The 25,358-nt window shown below is 39.7% G+C and overlaps 1 protein-coding gene across 2 annotated transcripts in view; it reads left to right on the top strand.

Moving 5' to 3' along the window:
- Positions 1-25,358, top strand: part of WDR49 (WD repeat domain 49) — a 178,403-nt gene that overhangs the window by 31,897 nt on the left and 121,148 nt on the right. Inside the window, exons 3-7 of one of the 2 annotated variants that reach the window (XM_042456107.1) lie at positions 738-1,181; positions 4,074-4,250; positions 7,714-7,888; positions 17,622-17,789; positions 22,232-22,380. In XM_042456107.1, coding sequence (XP_042312041.1) covers positions 738-1,181; positions 4,074-4,250; positions 7,714-7,888; positions 17,622-17,789; positions 22,232-22,380 — 1,113 coding nt within the window. The remainder of the gene's footprint in view (positions 1-737; positions 1,182-4,073; positions 4,251-7,713; positions 7,889-17,621; positions 17,790-22,231; positions 22,381-25,358) is intronic. The other variant, XM_042456108.1, reaches the window with a different exon arrangement.

Genomic DNA, 25,358 nt, shown 5'->3' with positions numbered 1-25,358 from the left:
TAAAACTGACAAAACAAGCATTGCATCCCTCTCAAAACTCATAAACTCATGTACCACTTAACTACTGTGTGAAGCAATGGATTGCAAATGAAACAGGATTGATTGAAGATTTTTCAAAAGGGCATCATGCAAGATGCTCTAGATGCTTTTTAACAAACTAAGGTTGTTGTTCTGTGCCTTCAGATCATTTCTAGCTTATGGCAACCCTTAGATGCACCTATGAAAGGGTTTTCTTGGCACTATTTGTACAGAAAGGGGTTGTCTTTCCCTTCCTCTGAGGCTGAGAGAGTCTGACTTATCCAAGGTCTCCAGAGTCATGGTTGAACAATGCTGACCAACAATGCTGCCTAAAAGAAAAGGGCAAGGTGTGTAAAAACTAGCACTTTAAAAAGATATTAAAAGCTGTAATCCAAAAAAAGAAGTAACTTTGCCATGTTCAAGTTGAAAATATCCTCCTTCCACTTGCATATTTAGTAAAGGTAAAGAAACAGCCTACAATAGCAAGGAAGAGGAGGAGGAATAAAGTAATGGGGCTCAATGGTGAACACTGGCCTCTCTGCTGGAATGTGGGGAGCAACCATCATAGATCAAGTTCTACAGACAGAGCTTTTGTACCACCCCATGCCACCACAAGACATGATACTTTTTGAAAGAGAAACTTCACTTGTTTTGCTGAGAAGAAGGTCACTAGGTGATTTTTCATGTCACACTTGTAAAAATTGTGCTCTCCTTTTAAGGTGCCAGGATCAAAAGAGAACAAAAGAATGATGACTAGAGAAGAGTTCATGGATAAAATGTCTGCTGAGGTTAGGCGAGGCACGAAGGAAGAATATGGTGAGCTGTTCAATAAGATAGATTTGAATCGAGATGGAGTCATTGACTGGGACAAACTGACCTCCTTTGTGCTGCTTGAGCTGTATGAGAGAGATGAACGGACCAAGCTATCAGTCATCCCACAGTGGAAGGACCTCCAGCTTCTCCAAGTGATCCATAAAGAAGCTGTTCAAAATGTACTGTTCTTGAAAAGCCATGCCAGCTATTTGACAGTGAGCAGAAATGGATTACTTGGCCTCTGGGGAGAGAGTTTAAAATTGCAGAGGACAGTTCAGATCACCTCAGAAGTCATGAAGGTCAAAGACCTCTGGGTAACTTCTCTGGTTGCACTACCAAATGTTAACAAGGTACGTAGATGTGTTGATGGAAGTGGAATCATGCTGCCCAAATGATGTCAGGGTAGATAACTTTCCACAGGCTGACATATTCCTATCACTTCTTTTCTTCAGCATGACTGTGTGTACTACTCAAATGTTATGGCAATGATCAGGACTGACCATTCTGTGATATGAGAAAGCACTGTGGGAGAAGCTTTGGGAGAGATCCACCAGGGTTGTCTCTATACCCACCCCTCCCACAATGCTTTCCTTTGAAGATGGAAACCTTCAGAGTGAAACATTTTGGCTTTCCATGCTCTCCAAAAAGCAAGCCCACCTGATTCTGATGGGTAGGCTTTGGACAGCAGATAGTGCTCAGGGATGGAAGAGTAGCATTGAAAGTTAGCACTGAAACTAATGCTAGTACATTAAGAAAAAAATCAAAACCTATTTCATTAATGGCGATCATTTTGGCAAAAGCTATGTAATTACTTAGTTATGTTATTAATAACACATTAATAACATGTTACATTGACATTTTTAATAATTGTAAAGTTATTTTTAGAAGGACACCACCCAACAGTAGATAATATAAAATGTTAATTGTTTTTTAAATTGTTATTATCATTTTTGTTACTATGGTTACAATCATATTCCAGAATTTTCTATCATCTCCTTAGCTATGTAACCAACTTAGTGACATAGCCAAATAGTGTCTCCTAGTCCAACTCCCCTGCATCCCCACTTACTGGCTCTTTCTCTGTTGATTGGGAAGCAGTTGACTAATGTTCCCATCCCCTCCCATGAGTGATCTCCATTGTAAAAGGCAGAAGCAGGGTCCCTGCTGCAATTCTTCCTTACATTGGAGATCACTTGCAGGAAAGGAGGATGGAAACATCAGCCAGCTGCTTCATGAACAACAGGTTAAAAGACCCCAGTTACTAGCAATGGCTGCTGCCCGGGATTTAGGGACTGGTGGATTTTCATGGTCCCTACGCATTCCTTAAAACAGTGGATATAGAGAGATCATGAATACTAACCAGTCTGCTAGAGTTATGCTTTTGTAACTGCCTTAGTGAATTCCAGTTTTGCCTTTTAAAATTACTGTTAAAGATTTAATGGATTAGTGGCAACACATTAATTTTAACAGCTTATTTTCAAGCTCAAACAATTTGATGTCTTAAGAACACAAGGAGCTGCCTTATACTGAATCAGACCATAGGTCCACTCAGCCCAATATTGTCAGCTTTGATTGGCAGAGGTTATCTGGGGTTTCTGGCAGGATTCTTTCCTTGCCTTACCTCAAGATGCTGGGAACAGAACCTGGGAGCTTCTACATGGACAATGCATGCTTTGCCAGTCAGTTGTGGACCCTCCTGTCTTAGACCAAAGATTTAAAAATCATGTGCTAGGAAATATCGCAGGTCAGAGGAAGAGATGTACCATATATCAACTATTTTATGCATATCAGAACAAATACACCTATGGAGTAGAGCAAAGAAAGGGCTTTTTAGACTACTAAAGATCTTTTTAGATTTCAGTATCCAGAATTCTGATAGACCAAAAATAACTTTTCTGTGCTCTCTCCCTTATGTGCCATAGGCTAGCTTCTTTGGTAACCACCCAGCAGATTGGTTTCCAAGTTAATGGCCATCCAATGCAATTCCTACATTAATGGGAGGACTGATGAAATTGCTGTGCTAAACTTTGACCAATGCTTTTAAAATAGACCTATTATTCTATCTTCTTATGCCAATGGTCTCTATTTTATTTCATTTTGCATTGGAAGCATAATATAGTTCTTGCCAGTTTCCCCCTAAAAATTGAGATCCAAGGCAAGTTTTTAATGGTAAGGCCAATAAAGACATAAAATCTGCTTCAAAATACAATGAAATGTAGTACTTTGAAAAGCACATTATGTGCACTTGTCAAAATGCAGTCTTTTGCCATAAAGAGCTTACAGTAATTTATATTTCTCTAGGGAAAGAGAATGAAGGAGGTTGAGGTAGGGAGGTAAATGTAACAAGGAATGAACAACAGGGAAGGGATGCTTAGACTATGTTTCTGTTGAGTAAGAGAGGTAAGGGTTTAAGGCAGGCTAAATAAGTGCCTCCCCCCGATGGTTTTACACTGAAAGCTTCAGTCAGTATGATTAATGGTCAAGGATCATGGGGATTCTAATCAAAATTCTTTGGAGAGAAACAATTTATGACAGATGGTTAATTGTGGCCATTCAGACACTGTTAGACTGCCACTCCCATGATCCTTCACCACTGACTATGGTTACTGCCACACCACAGAATTCATGTAGTTTGGCACCATTTTAACTGGCATGGCTCCATCCTGTGGAATACTGGGATTTGTAATTTATGGTGGCACTAGAGCCACAAGAGAGAGGTGGTTAAATATCTCACAAAATTACAATTCCCTGAATTCCATCACTTTGAGCCATGGCAGTGAAAGTGGTGTCAAGCTGCATTAATCCTGTAGTGTAGATGCAGCCTATGTCTAGGGCCCATGAAGGTTGCAGTAACAGCTAGAAACCCACATCTTCCCACCACTGAGGTAAGTGGGATGAGGCAAAGGGTTGAATGTGACAGCACCTATTCCAGATAGCAGGCCTGCCAAACTATTGACCACCAGATGTTGAGAAGTACAGGTTCTATTATTCTAGGAAGGTTAGCATGGCCATGCAAGCTAGACACAATGACTGTTACAGTTCAAAACATCTAGAAGGCATTAGATTGGATGGGACTTTTAGTAATCATTTCTTGTGAAAACGTGAAGGCATAAAGGACAACTTGCCATAAGGTGTAGGCCTTTTAAGAAACTAATTGACTTTTGAAGATTTGGGAGTAATAGACCATATTCTTTTCCCTCCTAGTTAATGTTCTCTCTCCCCCTCCTCACTTCCCTACATAGGTAGCAGTTGCATTTACGAGCAAGGAGGTTTATTTTGCAGAGCTGAGTTCCAAACAAGGATTTTCATGTCAGTATAAACTTCAAGGATTTGAAGGAATTGTGATGTGTATGGACTACTGGTACAACCCTCATGATGGAAACGATGCTATTCTGACCATGGGGGATGTCTGTGGGCAGGCAAGTAGAGTGCAAAATCCTAAAGAGGTGATGATACAGTGATGTCATTTATGCAATACAAATCAGAGAGAGAGAGAGAGAGAGAGTTCCCTGCAGGCCTGGACACATGAACAAGTTCAATACAAAGCTTGGAGTTGCAGCATTTTTATCATTCCAGTTGTATAGTACTGCAGAGAGAGCAGGTGCATGGAGTTGTGCCTCCTTGATTGGAACTGGATAAAGAATTAAAGGATCCATATTCTATTATTGTGGCACTAGAGCCATGAGACAGATGCAGTGTCTCAAGTGGTTAAGACACTGACTCTGTTGACTGCAAGATTGGCAGGTTGGCAGTTCGAGGCCCGGGTGCTGCATGATAGGGTGAGCTCTCATCACTAGCCAGCTTCTGCCAGCCTAGCAGTTCAAAGACATGCAAATACAAGTAGATAAATTGGTACTACTCTGGTGGGAAGGTAAACAGCATTCTGTGCAATCATGCTGGCCACATGATCACAGAGTAGTCTCTGACAACACTGGCTCTTTGGCTTAGTAACGGAGATGAGCACTGCCCCTTATGGCAGGACACGACTTGACAACCTTGTCAATGGGGAATACCTTTACCTTTTATTCTATTATTATCTCTGACATAAACAGAATATCTCAGGTGACCCCTGTGCTTGTTAGGAAATTGAGAAGATGTTCCTGGCCTGATCCTCCTCAGATTCTGATAGGATCTGCTCAGTTCTGAGGACATCTTCAGGTGACAGATTCACAGTGAAGTCCTCTTAAGGCTCAGATTGATTTCATCCCTCCAGGTTGACCATTCCTTCTTTCTGGTCAGGAAGGACTACCAGTAGGCTACATGCTGAGTCCTGCAAACAAAACAAAACAAAACAAACAATATTCCCCTATATTAGGAAACTAGTTATGTTTAGCTTGGAGAAAAGATTGAGAGTCCATATGATAGTGACCTGTAAATAGGAATTCCATATATAAGATGGAACAAACTTTTTCTGCTGTTCCAGAGAAAAGAAAGAATTAATGCATTCAAATTACAGGGGGAAAAGATTCCATTTAAAAATCAGGAAAAAATTCCTGATGGTAAGAAACTGTTCGTCAGTGGAGAGACTGCCTCAGAAAGTGATATACTCTCCTTTGGAAGTCTTTAAATTGAGAATGAATGACAATCTTTCAGGAATACCAGGGATACTTTAGTTGTGTATTCCTGCATGACTAGATGGCTTGTGTGGTTCCTTCCAACTCTATGATTTTAAGATTCTTGTATGCAAAGGGATCTTGTTGCACCCTTGAGAGTAACTGAGAGAGTGAAGCTGGTAGCATGAGCTTTCACAGACTTCTGAGGAGTTTTCATAGACTTCTTGAGTCTATGAAAGTTCATGCTACCCACTTCTCTTTCAGTTACTCTCAAAAATGATCCCTTTGCATACTGATTTTCCAGACTAACATGGCTATGCCTTTGATTTTTAAGAATCCTGATTACCTTTTAGTTCTATCTTCTGACTATCTTCCTAATTCTGCCTTCTGGTTGTGCTTTGGTTCTAACATCCTTTTTGTTACTAACAGTCTGTTCTCATTCCCCACCCACCTCAACCTGCTCACAACTTGCCTGCCCTAATGAGATCTGAGCACAAACCTACAGCTATCTCCCAAGCACACAAGGTAGACACCTCAATATCCCTGGGGGTACTCCTCCATGGCTGTTCCCATAGCTGCCTGAAGAGAGCACAATTTCCATGTCTGAGTTTCATTCTCTTGTATGTCTGTGTCCTGGCCTGTTACACTGGAAAAGCATATATTAGGAACATTGGAAGCTCTCTTAATGCTAAATCAAACTATTGATCCAACTAGTCCAGTGTTATTGAGACTGGCCATGGTTTTCCAAGCTTTCAGGTAGGATTCTTTTCCTAGCCTTATTTGGCGATCCCTGATATTACCTGGTGGTTTCCCATCTAAGTACTAACCAACCTAAACCCAGATGCACTTCCAAAATCAGACGGGTTCGGGTGCATTCATGATGTATAGTGTATAGTGACATATAGGCTTCGATGTGCAATTCTTCAGATTTATTCTGAATTAGTATAAACTAGCTTCAGTTGTTTACAGGTGGAAGAGAGGTATCAAAAGTCCAGTTCTAGAGAGATTCCTATGAGGCTGATGGAGCTGGACATGTTTAGCCTGGAGCAGAGACAATTCAGAGTCAAATATTTGGAGGGCTGTTGTTAATGAAGAATCAAATCTGTTTTCTTTTACTCTGGAGAGCATCACCCAATCCAATAGGCTCAAATTACATTTTAAAAAGAAAAAGCATTCTGAATAGACCTGGAGAACTTTCTGAGGATACAGTCTGTTCCACAGTGGAACAGACTGCTTTAGAAGACAGATGGATCCACTCTGTTAAAGATTTTAAACAGAGGTGTGCATTGCTTGCAAAATTTGGTTTGAATCCAGATTTGGTGATTCAGTTCAGACCTATTCAGAAATCAAACAATTCTGAATCTGAATCTTGATTCAGACATCCAAATCATTGTTCTTCCCGTTGGCTATCATCAGAAATCAATAAGCAAGCAATCTTTTTTTTTTTTATGTTTAGAGTTATAAAAATTCAGATTTGATTTGCTTTGACTCAGGGTGTATCCACAATGCAGAACTAAAGCAGTTTCACACCACTTTAACTGCCATGACTCTATTCTACAGAATCATGGGGTTTGTAGTTTGGTGAAACACCAGGGCTCTCTGATAGTCCAGGCTGAATACCTCACCAAACCACAAATCCTAGGATTCCACAGGATAGAGTCATGGCAGTTAAAGTGATGTCAAATTTCTTTAGTTCTGCAGTGTGGCTACAGTTTCAGATTTGAGTTTTTCCTCTGTCCAAACAACCTGGTTTTGTTTTGGGTCCAAAGTCACCATCCATCTCCAGTTTTTAAGATCCCTTCCCAGATTTTAGATAGTCACCCCTCAAGGTGCTATAGTAGTGAATTCCCTGCATTGGCTGAAGAATTGTCCAGCTGACACCTTATTTGCTTTTCCCAGTTCTTTGATCCTATATTCCAGACTTTTCCCTCCTGTTTTGCTGAAAGTCAGTTCATCTCAATTCCTCACATTCATACTGCTAAACTAACAAAATTGCTTCTAATCTGTCTAAGGCTTTGTTCCCTTCATTTGCCTTTAGATTGGGTCACCCGCGCATGGTCTTACCAAGCTATATGTGTTGCAGAGCTATACATATTTTAAGTTATTTCCTTTGTCCTCTTCTAAGCAAATCCCTGCAGCCTCATTAACAAAAAAAATAGCCCCAGCTGTGCCCGTGAAATTTAAATGCCTGCAAGTCATGAATTTATAACAAAGGAGAAGCTTTGTGTGATATCCAGGTTATCGCCTTCAGTAATGGGTTGCTTTGAAATGTTGAGAATGGTTTAACATATTTTTTTTCACCAAGAAAATGTATTTCTATCCCTCATAGGTTCAGGCAATTGCCTTCAACACAGCCCAGATTTCATTATTTGAACGACCTTCCAGTTCTCCTGAAGATGAAAACATGATGATGACTGTTAATTGGAAGGAACTTGTATCTGGGTATCACAAATGCTGCCATACATTAAGGCACAAGCTCCATGGTAAAGAATGGGTTAGACAAGGTATAACTGAAAAACAAATACAAGGAAATCCTTTTCAGATTTCATGTGCCTCCTTCAACATAAATGGTGGTTTTAGGCAAAACATTAATATGATAAACCTTGATCTTCAGCTCCAGTCCTTTGTATACATACTTGGGGAGAAAATCCATTAGGTCAGTCTTAATATTACACTGACTGAGACAACTGCTTCAGGCGCCAGGTTTTGTGGGAGAGAAATTGTATCCCTTGGTTGTTCTGCCTGAGCTGTTGAAGGGCAAAGTTTGAACCTGCCTCATAGCCCATCCTGAGACCCAATGGCTTAGTGGTAAATTTTGAAGGTTAGGTCCTCATCATGACAGTCCTTTTAGTATCAGGTCCAGGCCATCTGGAAGACCGTTTCTCCTTGTATGAGCTGGCCTGGGCTCTAGGATCATCAGGAGAGGCTCTTCTCTGAATCTTCCCACCATCACAAGCATGGTTGGTGGGAACATAAGACAGAGCCTTCTTGGTGGCTGCCCCTGTTCTTGCATCAGCAGGCTAAAACCTTTTTATTAAGTTGTTGATGTTGTTAACTGTCATCAAGTCAACTTTAATATAAGGTGACCATATGCATGAGAGATGACCATATGAATGAGACCTCCATGTCACCCTATCATCAACAGCCCTGCTCAGGTATTGCAGACTCAGGGCCATGGCTACCTTGATTGAGTGGTTTCCTTGATTGAGGCATGCCATGGCCCTGATCCGGCCTTTTGAGGATGCAAAAAGGAGCCCCAAAAAGCAGCTCCTTTTTGCTCCCTGAAAAGGGCAGCGTTATGATGCTCCTTTGGTGCTGCATCACGTGTCTGAGCCTATTATAAGAGAACACTGGGGAGCGGGGGTTGTTCCACTAAAGGTGACTACAGGTACCTTTTTGATAGAAGCTCTTTTTGGACAGCTTGAGCAAATGTGATTACCAGTTGAGAATCTGTGTGAATATACTGGATAATACATGCTAGTTTCCCATCCAAGCATTGCCCACAGCTTCTGAAATCAGACCAGATGTGTTCAGAATGGTGTGATGGTATATAGATGATCAGATGTGTGTTCAGAATGGCATGGTAGGACACAGGAGATGCTCTATCTTTTTCACCCCAGGAAACAAAGTGTTTTGGGTTGTCCCTATGTCCAGTTGAAAATTGTGGGATATAGGTTTAAAATTGTGCTGTTGAGCTTGGACCCCAGAGCTCTTGGCTCCAATGGCTACTGCTTCCATGTGTGAACTGGTCTGGAGGCTTTTCAAGACCCAACAGTCTTTGTGTGCATGCAAGAAGGAGAGCCTTTGACAAGCTTCAAATTGTCAGATGATGTCGTGTGTGTGTGCGCACACATTTAGGTAAAAGTTTGTTGACTTTTTAAAAATAAATAAATAAATAAATAAATAAATAATAAAAGCTTTATTTTTAGCCCGCCTTTCCTGGGATCAAGGCGGGTCACAACAGCCAAAAACATGATACAATCAATATACAAAAAAATTAAAATACAAAAAATACAAAATCTCACAATATCTTAACAACAGTTAAAATCCAGTTAAAAATTATTCCAACTAGCACAGGATTACAAGAACAATGAGGAGAGAGAAGGGGGCAACATGGAATGTTAGGGGTAAGCCTGCTAGAACAAAAAAGTTTTAAGCCCCTTTTTGAAGTATTCCAGGGAGGTGGCTGAGCGGAGCTCGTTCGGAAGCGAGTTCCAGAGGATGGGGCCAGAGATAGAAAAGGCCCTCTGAGTGGTGGTAGAATATCTTGCCTCTGGGACACGTAACAATTGCAACAAATAGTTTCATGGAATCAGAAATTGGAACTTACAAGTAACAAAAGAGCATGGAATGAAATACTGTTGGAAAGAAGTCTAAAAAGACTGCAATTCAAAAATATTTCAGAAGTAATGTAATGATTATGGTGGTCAGTTACTTCACTGGAGTAACAAATAACATTTTCTAGTTACTTTAAAAGTATACTAAAATATGTTTTAGGTATTGAAAAGGTGTTCTGATGGGAAATTCTCCAATTCTGTTATTAGTCCTCAAGATTTTATAAAAAACAACAGACAGAATTAACAAAAAAGTAATAAACAGTGCAAGAAGTGACTTTTTAAAACATCACAGTGTATTATGAATTATTTTTCTAATACTGTAACAAATAACTAGATATTATTATTTGAAAGTTACTTTCTAAGTTCTGTGTGCTTTTTCTACTGTGGTGGAAACCACGGGAAATATTTATGGAATAGATTCAGAAGATTTTACATACCCCTCCAAGTTATCCCCCAGTTTTAGGGGCCTGGAATTTCTCCACCCACAACAATTTTGAACCAAAGGTTTCATTATCCACACTTTTGGGGCTCTAAATTAGGACAGATGAGGGCATGATTCTTAGATGTGCTTCAAACAGATCATTTCACAAATCAAGAATTTGATCAAATGCCCAACTGTACAGCTTAACCTTTCCCTTTTAGAAGTTCTATAGACTCTTTAGTACCAAAATATTTGCATGATTAAATCAAAGCTACAAGCTGGGTAACAGTTGTTCAGAAACCTAAGCCCACATCACATCTTCTGAAGTGGCTCTTTAATTCTAAAAACAATAAAGCAGTTTGCATGCATGAAAAAAAAACCCTAAATATTGAGGTCTGAATAATTAATAGACTTCTTAGCCTGCTGGGAGATATTTCTGCTACTGCCAGTAATCAGGTGTTTTGATTAATATAAAACTTCAGTCTTGCATTTTAGTGTCACACTTGCCAGGTTGCAACCCTGAGATCCTGGTTACATTTTTGACTATCATGGTGTATAGTGGGACAAGAGGCAGCTGTGTTTTCTTCTTCTCATTCTGCTCCAAGTCCTGCTGTCAGCTTTTTTTTAAAACCCTGCTTGCTATATGGAATAATCAGAGTCCTTCTTGTTACACAGAGCAGCTAAGGCTCAGGGCTTGACCCCGAGTTTCTAGTTTTCATGGTTCATCTCCAGACAGGAGAGGAGGGAGCAAATTTGCCAGTTTTGCTGGTCTCAGCTCTGGGCAAAAAGATAGTACTCCAGCTTTGTTAACAGAGTAGCAGCTTGCTACAATTTGGGAGGCTAAATTTACAGCTGAGCCTCTGTTTCCATTAATTCTACATCAATGGTCAATCATCCGTGGCCTGAAAATATTCCAAAAAACAAAATAAAATTTTAAAAATCCCCAAAGCAAAACTTGATTTTACCAATATATAAGGGACACCATTTTAACTATGCCATTGTATATAATGGGACTTGAGCATCCACAGATTTTGGTATCACAGGAGATCCTGGAACTAAACCTCAGTGAATCCAAGGGCCCACTATACATAGCTTCCACCTTGTCTCCCAGTCATTGTAGGTCTAGGGCTCACCCTCCAATCTGCTCATTATCCATCTTGTGGATAGAAACGAAGAGGCTACATGAAAAGTTATTTATTCTGTCTTCCTAGGTAACTGAAAAGAAATAATCTCATTTCACTTTGTTCTCAGTTCAGCTGCTTTTAGCTAAAACTTCAGTCTTAATTTCCAAATACTGTAGAAAAATATGATTCCCACCCCCCACTGAACCCCATTTCAATGGCAAATTGTGAGCAACTATAGTTGATACTTGATGCTCAACAATATCACTAGGTGCTGTCCCTAGGTCTTAGGTTTTGGCCTCAGGATTTAGGAAGATCCTGAACTAGTAACCCCATTGTTACAGCAGGTAATAGAGCAACAGAACTGGGAGGATGGGAAAAAACACTGCAACCATCTTGTTTTCTGCTGCAACATGTAGTTCAAAGATGGATCTCCAGATTGCAACTTGTCTAATATTCAAATAAATAAACACAAAGCTCCATCTCAATTCTCAAGAGTTACTACCTCAGCAGAAACTAGGCCTTAGTCTTTAAAAAAATGTGTGTTGTTACTGATGTTGTTTCTGGATGAGTTGACCACACTACTCCTTTAATCTTTCTTTAAAACAGAGCTGGCTAGCTGGCAACCCACACAGACTATAGCCACCTCTGAAGTAGTTTTGCTCTGGCATCTGCAATCCCTGGAACATGAAGACTAAATTTGAATCCAGGTGTGGTAAAACATTTGCCAACTTATGAGGAAAAAGTCAACATACACAAACAGACACTTTTTTCCAGATACTGTCTGGAAAAAAAGAGTGTACCCTGAGGACTGTAGAGAGTGGTCACTCTTGAAGCAAGGCATTTGGGATTAACAAGCAGTCAATCAGTCCATCAATCAATCAAAGAGTGAAACCCAAAATTGATAGAACCCTTAAAAAAATAAAAAAATCTGCATCTTATGAAATGGGCCACTTGTTATGCCAAATAAAACTTGGCCTGTAACCTATTATGAGTTCTGAGAAGAGTAAACCCATTGAATCCATGAGAGATATTTATGCATTGACTCACTATTCAACAAGTGATTCAATGGATATGTCTGTTTTAACTGGGAGTAACCAATAGGCCTTTCCTATTTTTAAAAAATATTTTTGCACCAGACTAACATATCCAGCTCCTTTGAAATAATAAAATAGTGTTGCTATTTTCCTCATTACACTGAAGGTATATAATCTTTGTATTTTGATTTTACAGATGTTGCCAAGTGCCTTATTTTTTAAAAGCTTATCCAGGTAGAAACTGATGAATAATTATGACTCTTTAAAGGCCATTAAAAAAGTGAGAGAAATGAATGTGGGGGTGTCAGAAATAGGTGTACTGAAATAGAGATTCAAATAGTGTATTATGTGAGTAGATTCTAGAAATCTAATAATTATGAAGATGAAAGGAAAATTCTAGAAGTATTAGGATTATGGAGATGAAAGAAAAAGGGATTGTTTTTAAATGAAGTGATTTCCTAAAAACACACTTTTTAGATCTTCACAGTTTAAAGGGGAAAGAAGATTATAGAGATGATTAAGTGGCCTCCTCTGCCACCTCTTCCTTGCATACTCCTGCTCTTAAACTCTTAATAGCCATTTGTGTATGTCAGGAGATTATAATGCTTATTTCTATTTTATGAAAAGCATCATTAACTGACTTCTTAACTGTACAAGAGCTAGCCAGGTGGGCTTTATCTCATCAGTTTCCCATTTAAATAGGGCAGCAGAACAGGTAAAAGTAAGGGAGAGAGCAAGCTTGCTTTAATCAATGGGTGAGAAGTGAAAGTGACAGATTTCTTAGAATCACCTTTCTTCCTGGCTGATCTTCTACCTATACAACTTTAAAAGATACCACAGAGAGTTATCAATAGTTACTGGCCAAGAGTTTCTTAATAAAAGACACTTCAGCATAAAAGGAGGAGTGTAATAAAGAAGAGATAATGTGGGGTATTCATAGCACTCCCTCTCCGGCTTCAGTCCATGAGTGCATCCAAACTGTGGAAATAAAGCTGCTTGACACCACCTTAAGTGCTGTAGCCCCATCCTATGGAAACTTGGAGTTTGTAGTTTTACAAGGTCTCTAGCCTTCTCTGCCAAAGAGTGCTGGTGCTGCACAAAACTACAAAATTCTGTAGAATGGAGCCATGGCGGTTAAAGTGGTGTTGAACTGGTTTATTTCTACAGTGTAGATGCACCCTAAATCATCCCCATCAAGCAACTTTTCTTTAGCAGTAGCTGACATTGAATTTTCTGAGACAGTGGATGCTGAAATCAGAGTGTGTTTATGCCACATCAGTTTCACATGAATTCAGACATGTCTTGCATCTGAAAAAGCTTGTTGCATACAAAATCATTCTGCAGGGATTTTTTTTGAAAAGCATATTTTTTTCTTTTTATGTGTTTGTAATTTTCACCAATATACATATTTGTACACATCTTTTCCTGTTATATACTTTTTTAAAAAAAGATATCTTTCTCCAACACACATTTTTCTATGCCATTTTTGAGCTAAGAATTGCCTTTCAGAAATCTGGGGAACAGCCAAATCCAAAGGTTAACGACTGCCTTCTGATGTGTATATTAGTCTGGGAAGTGCCAATCAGGTTATTTTGTTTAAAATATGGATCAAACAGATTTCTACAGCATCACTGTTTGAAGCTTTAGTACCTACACAAAGATTCTCTTTTGAGACCAGACCTTACCGATAGTCACAGATTTAAAAGCATGGCTTAAATAAATAATAAAGAAAAAAGTCTGGTATCAAACAGGATTTGAAGAGGCAATCACATTATTTGCTCTTGTATGCTTCCCCATCACAAATTGAATTAGTAGCCAAGTTGTCCATACTCCTGATCAGGAACATGAAGTGGGGTTTCATTAGGCTTGCCCACTAACAAGAACTTCTCTCCTGATACACTTAGTAGCCACAGAGGAGGTTTTGTATTGGCATGATCTGATGGTCTGCATGAGCCAGTACTTCCACTGGTCCCACCTTGGTGATTGTACAGCTTTCACTCCATCCTTTTTGTTCTCTTGATACCTCTCCCAGAATACTTTGTATCAGAGATTTGGGAAATGCAGTTTATAGACCACAGGCAGCTGGGGATGTTTTGTGGACTCCCATATTTGCCTGGACCTCCAAAGCCTCTTAAAAACTTCAGGTGTTTTCTACTCTAAAACAACAACTACAACAACTCTGAAGTGGTGTGTATATTGTTGGTTTTTTTAAACCAGCCTATCTTTCCTTATGAATTACCATGCAAAAACTATGACAGCACGCAACAAACCTATTTTTCCACCAGTTACATTTTTGGGTAATAATTTTGCATGCGGTTAAGTATCATCATGAGTTTGCTGAGGAATAACAGTTTTGTATTTCAGAATTCTTTTAGATGAGGCCAGTTCCAGATCACCCATTACATGATTAAGTTGTGCCCAAAGAATGCATTTGCGTGTGTGTTGTATGTATAGCCATTACCAAAATATACACATACATCTCTCTCAGAGCTGGATTTGACCATGTTTCCCCAAGGAAATGAATGCTTGGGAAAAGAAAAAGAAAAAGGGGAGAGTTCTCTCAGGAGAAGATAATAAAGTTGGGAGGAAATGTATTCAGTATTTTCTCTTTCAGGATGCATGCAATAGTGTTTTTTGGAAGTAATATTTTCAACAGCTCATTAGATAGTTGTAAAGGTCTTAGCTCTAGGATTCCAATGTTACAACATCAGAAAACATTGCATTGTTTCTTTATTTGTTTGAATTAGTAAACCAGCCCTTCCTCTATATTCCATCACAGTTAACAGTAGGGACACTGTTATTAACACACCAGTTCCAATGCCAGAAATCACTGCATAATGTTTGTCTATCAATTCCATGCTATTTTGCACTGCTGAAGGCAGTACTCACTGATCCCTGGTCGAAACAGCATGTAGAATATGTGCACTGTTTTTAAAGTTCATGCTCACACATTTACATGTGTGTGTATTAGAAGAGGGACGCAGTGGTTTTGTGGTTAACATGCTGACTCTGACAGTTGCAAGCTTGGCAGGCAAGTGGCCCGAAACCCAAGCACCATGCTGCCAACCTAGCAGTTCCAAAGCATGCAAAAGTGCAAGTAGATAAATAGGTGCCACTTGGTGGGAAGGTAACAGTATTCTGTGCAGTCATGCTGGCCACATGACTATGGAGGCATCTTTGACAATGTTGGCTCTCTCTGCTTAGAAATGGAGATGAGTACTGCTCCCTTGTCAAAGGGAAAACCTTTACCACACTTTTGCATTAGAGAAACAACGTGTCCATGAACTCTACTTAAGTTAGATTTGTTGATGATGATTATTTATTGATTCTGCTGCTACACTGCTGAATTAAGTTGGATACCACTTTAACTGTCATAGCTCCATTCTGTGGAATTCTGGGATTTGTAGTTTGTTGTGGCACTACAGTATGTTGGGGCACACATAGCACTGAGTCATGGCAGTTAAAGTGGTGTCAAACTGCATTAATTCTTCAGTATAGATGCAGCCTAACATGAAGCTGAATATATAAAATACACAAAATAGCCTGTGATTTCATCAGTGCAAGTAGTTACTCCACCCATGCAATTCTCCATAATGTCATTGCTATGGCTAGTTCAGCCATTGGTAGCCAATCTTCTAGTGATAAATACTTAGTACTCTTAGTACTTAGCCATCCAGTTGAAGACATGCTAATGGAGCTGCCCCAGAAAATTTACTAAGGCGGGATACACACCGCCATTTAGTACGTATACAATACGTACAAGATGGCGGCGCCCCTTCTACATGGGCACCGCCATCTTTACGTACTGGACGCACAGCGTCCAGACGTGTCGCGCCGCTTGTGACGTAGCGAGCGCGCCCCTGGCGCCTCGCTACGTCGCAAACGCGACTTTAAAAGAAGCTCCATTTTGGAGCTTCTTTTTCGGTCCGCGCGGGAGTCGGGCCATGTGAAGGCTCCGGCTCCCCTGCGGACCTACTGGCGGCGGCGGCAGACCGCCGCAAAGCGGCAGTCTGTACCCCGCCTCAGAGCCTCACAGCTTGGCAACATCTGCCGGTGACTGGCTTTGCTAGCATAAGCTTCCAGAGCTCTAGGTTACCTGCTTGCTATAATGAGACAACAAAAGTAAGACTTTATGAAGGAGGATATAAATAATAATGAAAAAATATGTACCCAGAATAGTGACTTCTTGCACAGTTACTTTGACAATTGAAGGCTGCTACTATGTATAAACAAGGGCAGATCATACTGTTATGCAGAGTGAGGTGGTCACCTCTGCTAGCTGATATTATGGGACATAGAGTGGTGATGTGGTGCTCAAGCTCTTACACACAGTATGCTTGATGCTACTAAACTGGTCTTCTGCTCTCAGAGTGCATCTACACTGTAGAAATAATGCAGTTTGACTTCACTTTAAGTGCTGTAGTTCCATCTTATGAAATTCTTCGATGTGTAGTTTGACAAGGTCTTTAGCCTTTTCTGCCAAAGAGTGCTGGTGCCTCACAAATCTATAAATCCTCACATTCTGTAGGATGGAGCCATGGCTGTTAAACTGGTGTCAAACCACATTATTTCTACAATGTAGATGCACCCCTAGTTACTTTAGAGGCAGCCAGCATTGAAGAAAAATCCAATTGGGTGGCTTCTATAGATGAAATTGAGGAGAGGGGTACACAATGTTTGGACCGGGTTGCAAAACATTTTAGCCAGTTCTGTGAATTTCTACATCCTCTGAGTTCACAGGAGGTCACTCCCTCAAGCTTTATATGTCTTAGGTACATCCTCTGGTCTTCTGGAAGGTTTTAAATTAGGCTGCTGAAGGAAAATGCTTCTGACTCGAGGAATGCATAATTGCTCATCAACGGGCACAAATATTGCTCAATCACCTTAAGAGTGTCTCTGAAGTTGCATAATTTCATCACAAGCTTACTGCACAGCTCCTGTTTCTTATTCTTCTGTCACCTATAATCAGACCAGAGGTTGATGAAACCTTGTTTTACAAATCATCATCTTCAAATCATTCCATAGTTATAATTGTAGTACAGATAATTTTCTTGCCCATTCAGTCCTGCATTTTCAGTTGTCTGAAGACGTGGTGAAGTTCCAAAGTTTCTTATTCACCAATAGTTAAACAAGTCTCTGACAAACCTATCTATGGATAACCCCCTCTCTCACATACATACATACATACATACAATTGGAATTTGAAAAAGTTACTTGGGACATTGAGTATCAAATTCATCATCCACAATTGATTCAGTTCCAGCTAAGAACTCTAATCTGATGAAGAATTTAATATGCTTGTCATCAACTTCCTCTTTCAGTTGCATACAACTCCTCTCTAGATGTATTTATATCGGTTTCAACCAGTAGTACAAACACATTGGTGCTAGCTTGGAGAGAAAAATTAAGTCCTCATCTGACAATGACAACTTTCCATATCACCCAAGGAGTGAATGGTTTTGATTTCCATTCCAGACTCAACTTGATAGGTATGTGATACTTTAATTTTATCCTTTATTGTAAAATTTTGATAGGCCAATCAGTAGTCTAAAAGTCTAGAAATGAATCTGGTTTATTAAACTGCAGTTCCCAACATTATTTAGGTTGGCACCATAACAATTGAAGTGAAATCAAGAAGCTGAAATTGTATAATTCAGATAGAGAGAGTCTATACTGTGAAAATTAAGCTGGCCTAGCTGCCATTCCTCTTCTCAAGAGACTATGATAATTTGTGAAGTGTCTTAGTAATCTTGAAGAGAAAGTGGGAAGAATTGAAGTACATCACCCAGGATTCACTGGGGGAAACCATGATAATTAAATCTGCCTCTTCAGAGAATATAGCATTTTTCTGTAGCTAGACACTTCTGTAGACTAGACACAAGGACAAGAGAGAGAAACGAGTGGCTCTATAAAGCCTGTTAGTCCAGGGTAGGGGGCAGGTTGACCTTCCCCTTGTTGCAGAACTGGGAAGCAATGAGTTACAAATAATCAAGTTACCCTTAATTAATTACTTTGGGTGGATGCATGTTAGTGAAAGTGCAACAAAATTGCATTTCACAAATAATGTGATGAATGGGAATGACATTATTTTGTTATCCCTTGGGGTGACTAATACTTCTTTACTTACACTTTTGAAATGCATCTTTAAAGTGCATTTTTAGAAGATTTTCAGGCTTTCTGCCAATCTTTTACATTAGTTGGAAGTGACATCTTACTTGCAACCACTTACTTTGGAAATTACCTTTAACATTAATGGGCTAGAAGAGCTTTACCTTTTTGGTTATTATGGCCAGCATTACAGTTCATTTCTTTTCAGTATAAGATAACAGGGTTTCTGCCTCTTACTTGGTACTGATTGTGTTCTGACTGAATTATGTGAGCCTTCATTGCGTATTGCTGTTTAGCTAGTATAGATCTAGCAACGCTAAAGACATGAGATGGAGAGAAGAGTCTGAGGGAAGAAACACATTGAAAATATGGGCTGCACTAGAGAGTCAGGGGGCAGAAATAATCCAGTTTGAGACTGGACCGCTTTAACTGCCCTGGCTCAATGCGAAAGAATTCTGGGAACTGTAGATTTATGAGGCATTTAGCCTTCTCTGTGAGAGAGCTCTGGTGCCACAATAAAGGACAATTCCCAGGATTGCCTAGCTCTGAGCCAGGGCAGTTAAAGCAGTATGAAACCGGATTATTGCTGCAGTGTGTTTGGACCTCAGTCTGATCTGCACTGCAGAAATAAAATACACCACAAAATTACAATTCCCAGAATTCCACTGCATTGAGCCATGGCAGTTAAAGCAGTATCAAATTCCATTACATGTTTCTGTAATGCAGGTTAAACCCCAGTTTAGTTAGATTTTTTGAAACAAAAATATATTTTAAAATAGCCTGCAGTTTCTGCTTTCTGTTATTATTATTATCAATTATTTATATAGCACAGTCATTGTACATGGCCCTATACAAGTAAAAGAACAACAAAACAGTTCCATGCCCTCAGGCTTACAATCTAATTAAGTCATGACATAAAAAGAAAAGAAAAGGGAATGGCAATGTGAGAATCTGCTTCTCAAGAGCCTGCTGATGCTTTTGCCAGAAATAGAGAATCAGCATGACTGCATTGGAGGTAGAAGTGAGGAAATAGCTGTGCTGGCAAAGTGGCTGCTCTAAAGAGTGGTGCTGGGTGTGCACTTGGATTGACTGGGTGGTGTGAGCTGTGACACAGAATTTAGACAAGGAGAGAAAGTTTCTCTGCATCCCTGAAGTCAGCTCACAATGTGTGTGTGTGGGAGGTCTTTTTTTGAGGGGGGGAGGTAAATTGGAAAGAAGACATATTAGTGAGTAATTGCTTCTGTGTACCTGGTCAAAACAACTGTGCACAGTGCATGTAACATGAGGTCTGCTACAGTGTATTTGTGTCAATGCAGAGGGGGAGAATCCAGGCAATGTGATTCACTCAGAATTGTGACATTCATAAAGAGCATATTGTTATCAGAAGTTATAACAAGAATTTGCTTCCTGAACTGCAGTAGCAACAACTAATTAGTTATTAGGTGATTAGAATAATGAACAGTGTATCTAGGGTCTTTTAAAAAGGAACATCCCAATGTCTGTTGTCTTAAAAAACAATAAAAGTAATGATAAACAATGAACAACATAACAGCACAACAAGCTGCTTTCTCTATATTTTAGTGAGTACAGTTGGCGCTCCATATCCACGGATTCTTTATCCATGGATTTAACCATCCATGGCTTGAAAGTATTCCAAAGAGATAGAAATTCCAAAAAAGCAAACCTTGATTTTGTTTTTAATATATATAAGGGATGCCATTTTACTACACCATTGTATTTATTGGGACTTGAGCATGCACATATTTTGTTATCCAGAAGCAAGGGTGTGTGTATGTCCTGGAGCCAAACCCCAGTGAATACCAAGGGCCCACTATAAAGACAAAAAATTACTCTTCAGACATGGTAACAAAAAACAGAAACAAAGGTTGCGAGTTCAAGACCAGCAAAAGGGCCCAAGCTCGACTCAGGCTTGCATCCTTCCGAGGTCGCTAAAATGAGTACCCAGACTGTTGGGGGCAAATTAGCTTACTTGCTAATTAGCTTACTTGCTGTTCACCGCTATGATCTTTGGAATAGCGGTATATAAATAAAACAAATTATTAATTATTATTAAAAAAAGTAACTTCCCAAATTCTGCATAAGAAGAAAGGGGTCTTACCTCTCTGTCTTTTGGCTGGTGATGGGACAGTCATGGTTTTCATAGGGAAGGGAGTATGATAAAATGAGGAAGCCTTTTTCTAGGCTGCCTTCCACACAAAAAATATGCAGTAAATCACAGTGCTATTGTAAAACATGACATTTACCTAGTGGTGGTTGTATCTTAAAAACTCCTAAATGTCTAGGGTCCTTTATAACAGGCTAGTTCTGTTTGACAAATGCAAGCTGATTTGAGATAAATATAAGCTACACAGATTCCCCTGAGGAGCTCCACATGCCACACTTTTGTGAGGGCTGTGAGAATTCAGCTTGTTAAATCCCCTTGTAAAACAGAAGTCGCCAGTGTTTCTGGGGAGAAGCCATAATGTTTCAGCCAATTTAAGCTTGTGGTGAAGACTGCCACCATCTCCCACACTACAGCCCACAAAAGCTTAGAGGACTGCCTTTTTACTGAAGTCTCCATAAGTCAGGTACAAGCAATGAATATATTAAGAGGAATACTTGCTAATGGAAGGAATACAAGATTAGTACAGGAGAAGAAAATTTTTAAGATGCACAGATGGGTTCCAGCTCTGAATGGAGGTGAAGCAGGAGGGGAAATGAAATAAAAGGAAGCTGAGGGTTTCTCTGTGGGTTAGGTAAGCCAGAAGAAACAACAAGTAACTTTTGTGGTAGATTGGCACGGGAGGCTGAAAAGTGAGAAGAAGAGACCAGTCTGGTCAGGTGGTAGCTTCCATTTCAAAGGTGCAAGGAATCTGAGTTGAGCCCAATCTTCAAAGGAGCTGTTCAAGGTGCTGAATTTTGAAGATGGGGTTTGGGACCATGAATATCACTTTAAAGTTCAGTCTGAAAATCTAGAACTGATTCACAGCCCCACTAAAAAGTCACCATGTTGGCATAGTCTAATACAGGGTTGGGTATATTCTAATAAATAGCAAGTTAAATTACAATTGGCAGAAAACAAAAAAGAAAAATGGAAGAGGGAGGCTAAATCAAATTGAAGAAAAAAAAAAGAAGAGATATATGATGCACTGGGGATAAAAGAACAGTGTTGTCAGATACCAGTGTACAAAGTGACATGCTAAGCCTAGGCATCACCACCCCTTAAAAACTGAATAGAAGTTGGAACAAGTGTAGATACCTGGATAATTATTTCAGTTTAGGAGCTCTGAATCCTGGGAGATGTAATTTGTTGTAAATAGGGAACTTCTCAGTTGATCATACATAGATTAGTGCAGTTTAGTGGTGTTTTACTGTATTTTACTTTCCCATGTGACTTTAGATAGCTTCTACAGTTAGAAAAGTGGGAGGGAAATGCTTTTAATAAATAAAGCAAGTATATTTAAATAGATCAATTAAATATTTCTTATTATTTATGAAGGCTCTTTAAACTTAAAAGTGCATTATTATATATGTTGTTTCTAAGCCTGTGGTCATGGCTTTCCCTCCTCCTTAGAAATGGAACATTAAATCTAAATAACTGCATGAAATAAGTTCCAGGTGGAGACAATGTTTCCAATATATTAATGAAGGAAATAAATTACTTTGGGTTTGGGGGGGGATACATGCATATAATCAAATATGGTGCCTGAAACTGAATTGATCAATTTCCAGTTGCTGCATCTGTAGTGCATTGATTAGTTGCATTTAGAAAGATTTTACTTTTTTAATAAAAAATGTGTTTTCATTTTGTGACTTTGAACAGCAACTGCAGGAATTAACTGCCGTGTTTGCCTTTGGAATCCTTATGTCACATCAAAACCTGCTGGAACTCTGGAAGGCCATTCAGACAGTGTAATCGCTGTCCAGTTCATTATGGAACGCAAACTACTTTTCAGCTTTGCTAAGGATAGGGTGAGTGCTGGAAGAGCTCACAAAGCAGAGATCATTAGTCCTTCTCTAGGCAATGCTCTGGTGGGAGCGGGGAATGAAACCTTGGGCCCTGGTTTTTCAGTCCACTAACTGCTCCACTTCACAACATTTATGACTAAACCTGCTGGGTTATGAGTTGGAGACCAGGGTTCAATTCCCAGCTCAGCCATGAAACCACTGGATGACTTTGGGCAAGGCATACTCTCTCATCCTCAGGGAAAGGCAATGACAAACCTTCTCTGAACAAATCTTGCTGAGAAAATCCCATGAAATGTTCACCTTAGGGTTGCCATAAGTCTGAAATGACTTGAAGGCAAACAACAACAGCAACAAATATAATATTGGTGTGTGTGTGCGCGCACACATGCATTTAAGTCACCTGTTGTCTTATGATGACTCTATGAAGTTCAGAGGGATTTTTAAAGGCAAAGTATAATCAGTGTTGGTTTTAACAGTTCCTTCTTCTGAAATATAGCCTACAGCACCTAATATTCATTGGCAGCCTCCTATCCATGTAATAACAGGTCTGACCCTTCCAAGAGCAGTCAGGATCTGGTGCCTCACAACTAGTCTAATTCTTGAAGGGTACAATTGGATAGTTCTTACTACTGCTAAGAGGTTATTCAAATGGTGAAAATAATCCAGGTTGAATCTCTGTTGTTCACACACATCATGAATGCACCCAATTAAGTTGGAGGGGGGCTACAAAAACAAACACTTATTTGATATTGAGTCCCCCCCCCAGTTTTTTTAAAAAAGGTCCACATCATTGATAGTGTGAAGAACTAATGTGAATAGACCTGAATAGACTCTTGATAAAACCCTGCATGCCTTGAATGTGTTCTGAATGCATTCACATCGTCTGCTCCATCGTTATTCGAATACTTGCACATATGAGCAATTGAACTTGCAGAGATGTGCATTGACACAGTTCTGTAGTGTGAATAACAAACCTGCAATGTGTGAGTGAGATTATTCACATTGTTGCCATCAAAAAAATGACACTTGAATGATCCCTAAGAGGCATTCTTCAGCTATTCCATTTCCCCCTCTTCTTCAGGGACTATTGTGATAAGGAAAAAATAGGTAAGGAGTGGTGAGAAAAATAACAGAGTATTCCCAATGGAAGATAATGTTCTCTAAAGTCTCTACAACAGGGGTGAGCAAAGTACAGCCCCTGGACCTCCCTTTTGTGATCCTTGAAGTCTCCATCAGTCTCCTTAAGTTTCTCATCCTTGATTGTTGGTTGTTGTTTTTTTAACTTCAGCCTGATTCTGGGGCATTTTTGTGTATAAACACCTCCTGGAGAGACCCCTCCAACACTTACAAAAACAACCCATTGTTGATACAGGGAGCCCTTCAAAACCCCAGCCCTCCCAAATTTCTCTATTTTTATCAGAGTTCTTCTCATTGTGTCACTTCTGATTTCCATTTTGAAATATTTGGAAGCACTGTCAGTCTGTACATGTGCAGCCCAGGAGGAGCTGGAGTGGAGGTGGGGAATTGGCCCCTGTGCAGTTGCTCACATCTGTTCTTTAAAATTTTATGAATAAGACAGAGTGGTTGCACAGAAAAATCCCTGTTTGTAAATATCCATTATCTCCATGCAAAATCCAATTTAACACAAATGTAATCTCTCATGAAAGACACAGTGGCTGGGACTAGACCTAGGAAATTCCATCTTTCTTCTCCTCATAATGGTATCAACAGTCACCTCTCAAGTACAAAAGGAAGGTTTGTTTTCTTTGTAGCAAGTGTAGGGAACATGTGGGTCTCTCAGTCTTTTGGGCTACAGGTCCCATCATCTCTGTCCTGCATGTTCAACAGAGGGATTATGAGAGCTATATTCTTAAACAGCAGCCGACCAAACAACTCCCTATCTCTGGTTTGAAGGCTGCTAGAATCAAGGAATATTTTTGAGATACTTCTCAGGACACTCTTGTTCTTGTTCTCCCCCCAGTATCTGGCTAGCTTCCTTCACCTCTCTTTCTCTCAGGCCCACTCATTGTTAGCCCTTACATACTCCCTTGACAACAAGAATTGCCTTTCTTGGAAGCAATTCTTTTTTTTAAAAAGCCTTTTCAAAAACAAATGGCCTTCTGGACCCTTCCATTTTTTTGTGGTAGTGGGCATTTTTTGCACTCCACATGACCCTGCAGGGTCCCAGGGACAGAAAATTGTTCCTATACCATCTGCATTTATCAGCCTCTGGTTTAGCATGGATTTTGAAAAAGTGCTTTATCAAGTGTTGAAAAGGTCTGCCATAATACCAGATTTTCCTGAACTGCATATCTTGCATATAGCATGTTTTGTTTTATGATTGGTTATTGGAAGGTAGGCAGGGGCTTAATTTGAAAATCTGATTGCTGAGCTACATCAAGGGAGAGAACAGATGGGTCAGTCAGAGGGAATCGAATCATAGACTCTTAGAACTAGAAGGGACCACAAGGGCCATTTACTCCAACCCACTGCCATGCAGAAATATACAACTAAAGTCCTCATGAAAAATGTCTATCCAACCTCTGTTTAAAGACTTACAAAGGTGGGACATCTAGCAACCTCTGAGGGAGTCCATTTCACTGTCAAATAGCTCTTACAATAAAGAAGTATTTCCTGGCATTTTGCAACTATGTCTGAACAAATTCCTTTTGGACCTTCAGTTATACCCAGAGGTATATTTTGCCTCTTTCTTCACCACCTTCTATAAAAAGGGCGGGTCTCTTTTTATACAGTTGCTTCTTGTACAGCACTGTGTAGATTTATGGCGCTTTAGAAATAAAGCTAATAATAATAATAATAATAATAATAATAATAATAATAATAATTTTGGGAAGAACCCCCCCCACTTATGACTAAGATTGTGATTATCATTTGTCATGGTTCGCCAAACATACTAATTGTTGATTTCTCAGCCCCTTTATTTGTTTTATGTACAAGCTGAGAAATTTGCCACATGATTA

Source organism: Sceloporus undulatus, chromosome 3 (assembly GCF_019175285.1).
Source record: "Sceloporus undulatus isolate JIND9_A2432 ecotype Alabama chromosome 3, SceUnd_v1.1, whole genome shotgun sequence".
NCBI lineage: Eukaryota > Metazoa > Chordata > Lepidosauria > Squamata > Phrynosomatidae > Sceloporus > Sceloporus undulatus.
Note: the sequence above shows the minus strand (reverse complement) of the source record. Positions and strands in the feature narration are given on the sequence as shown.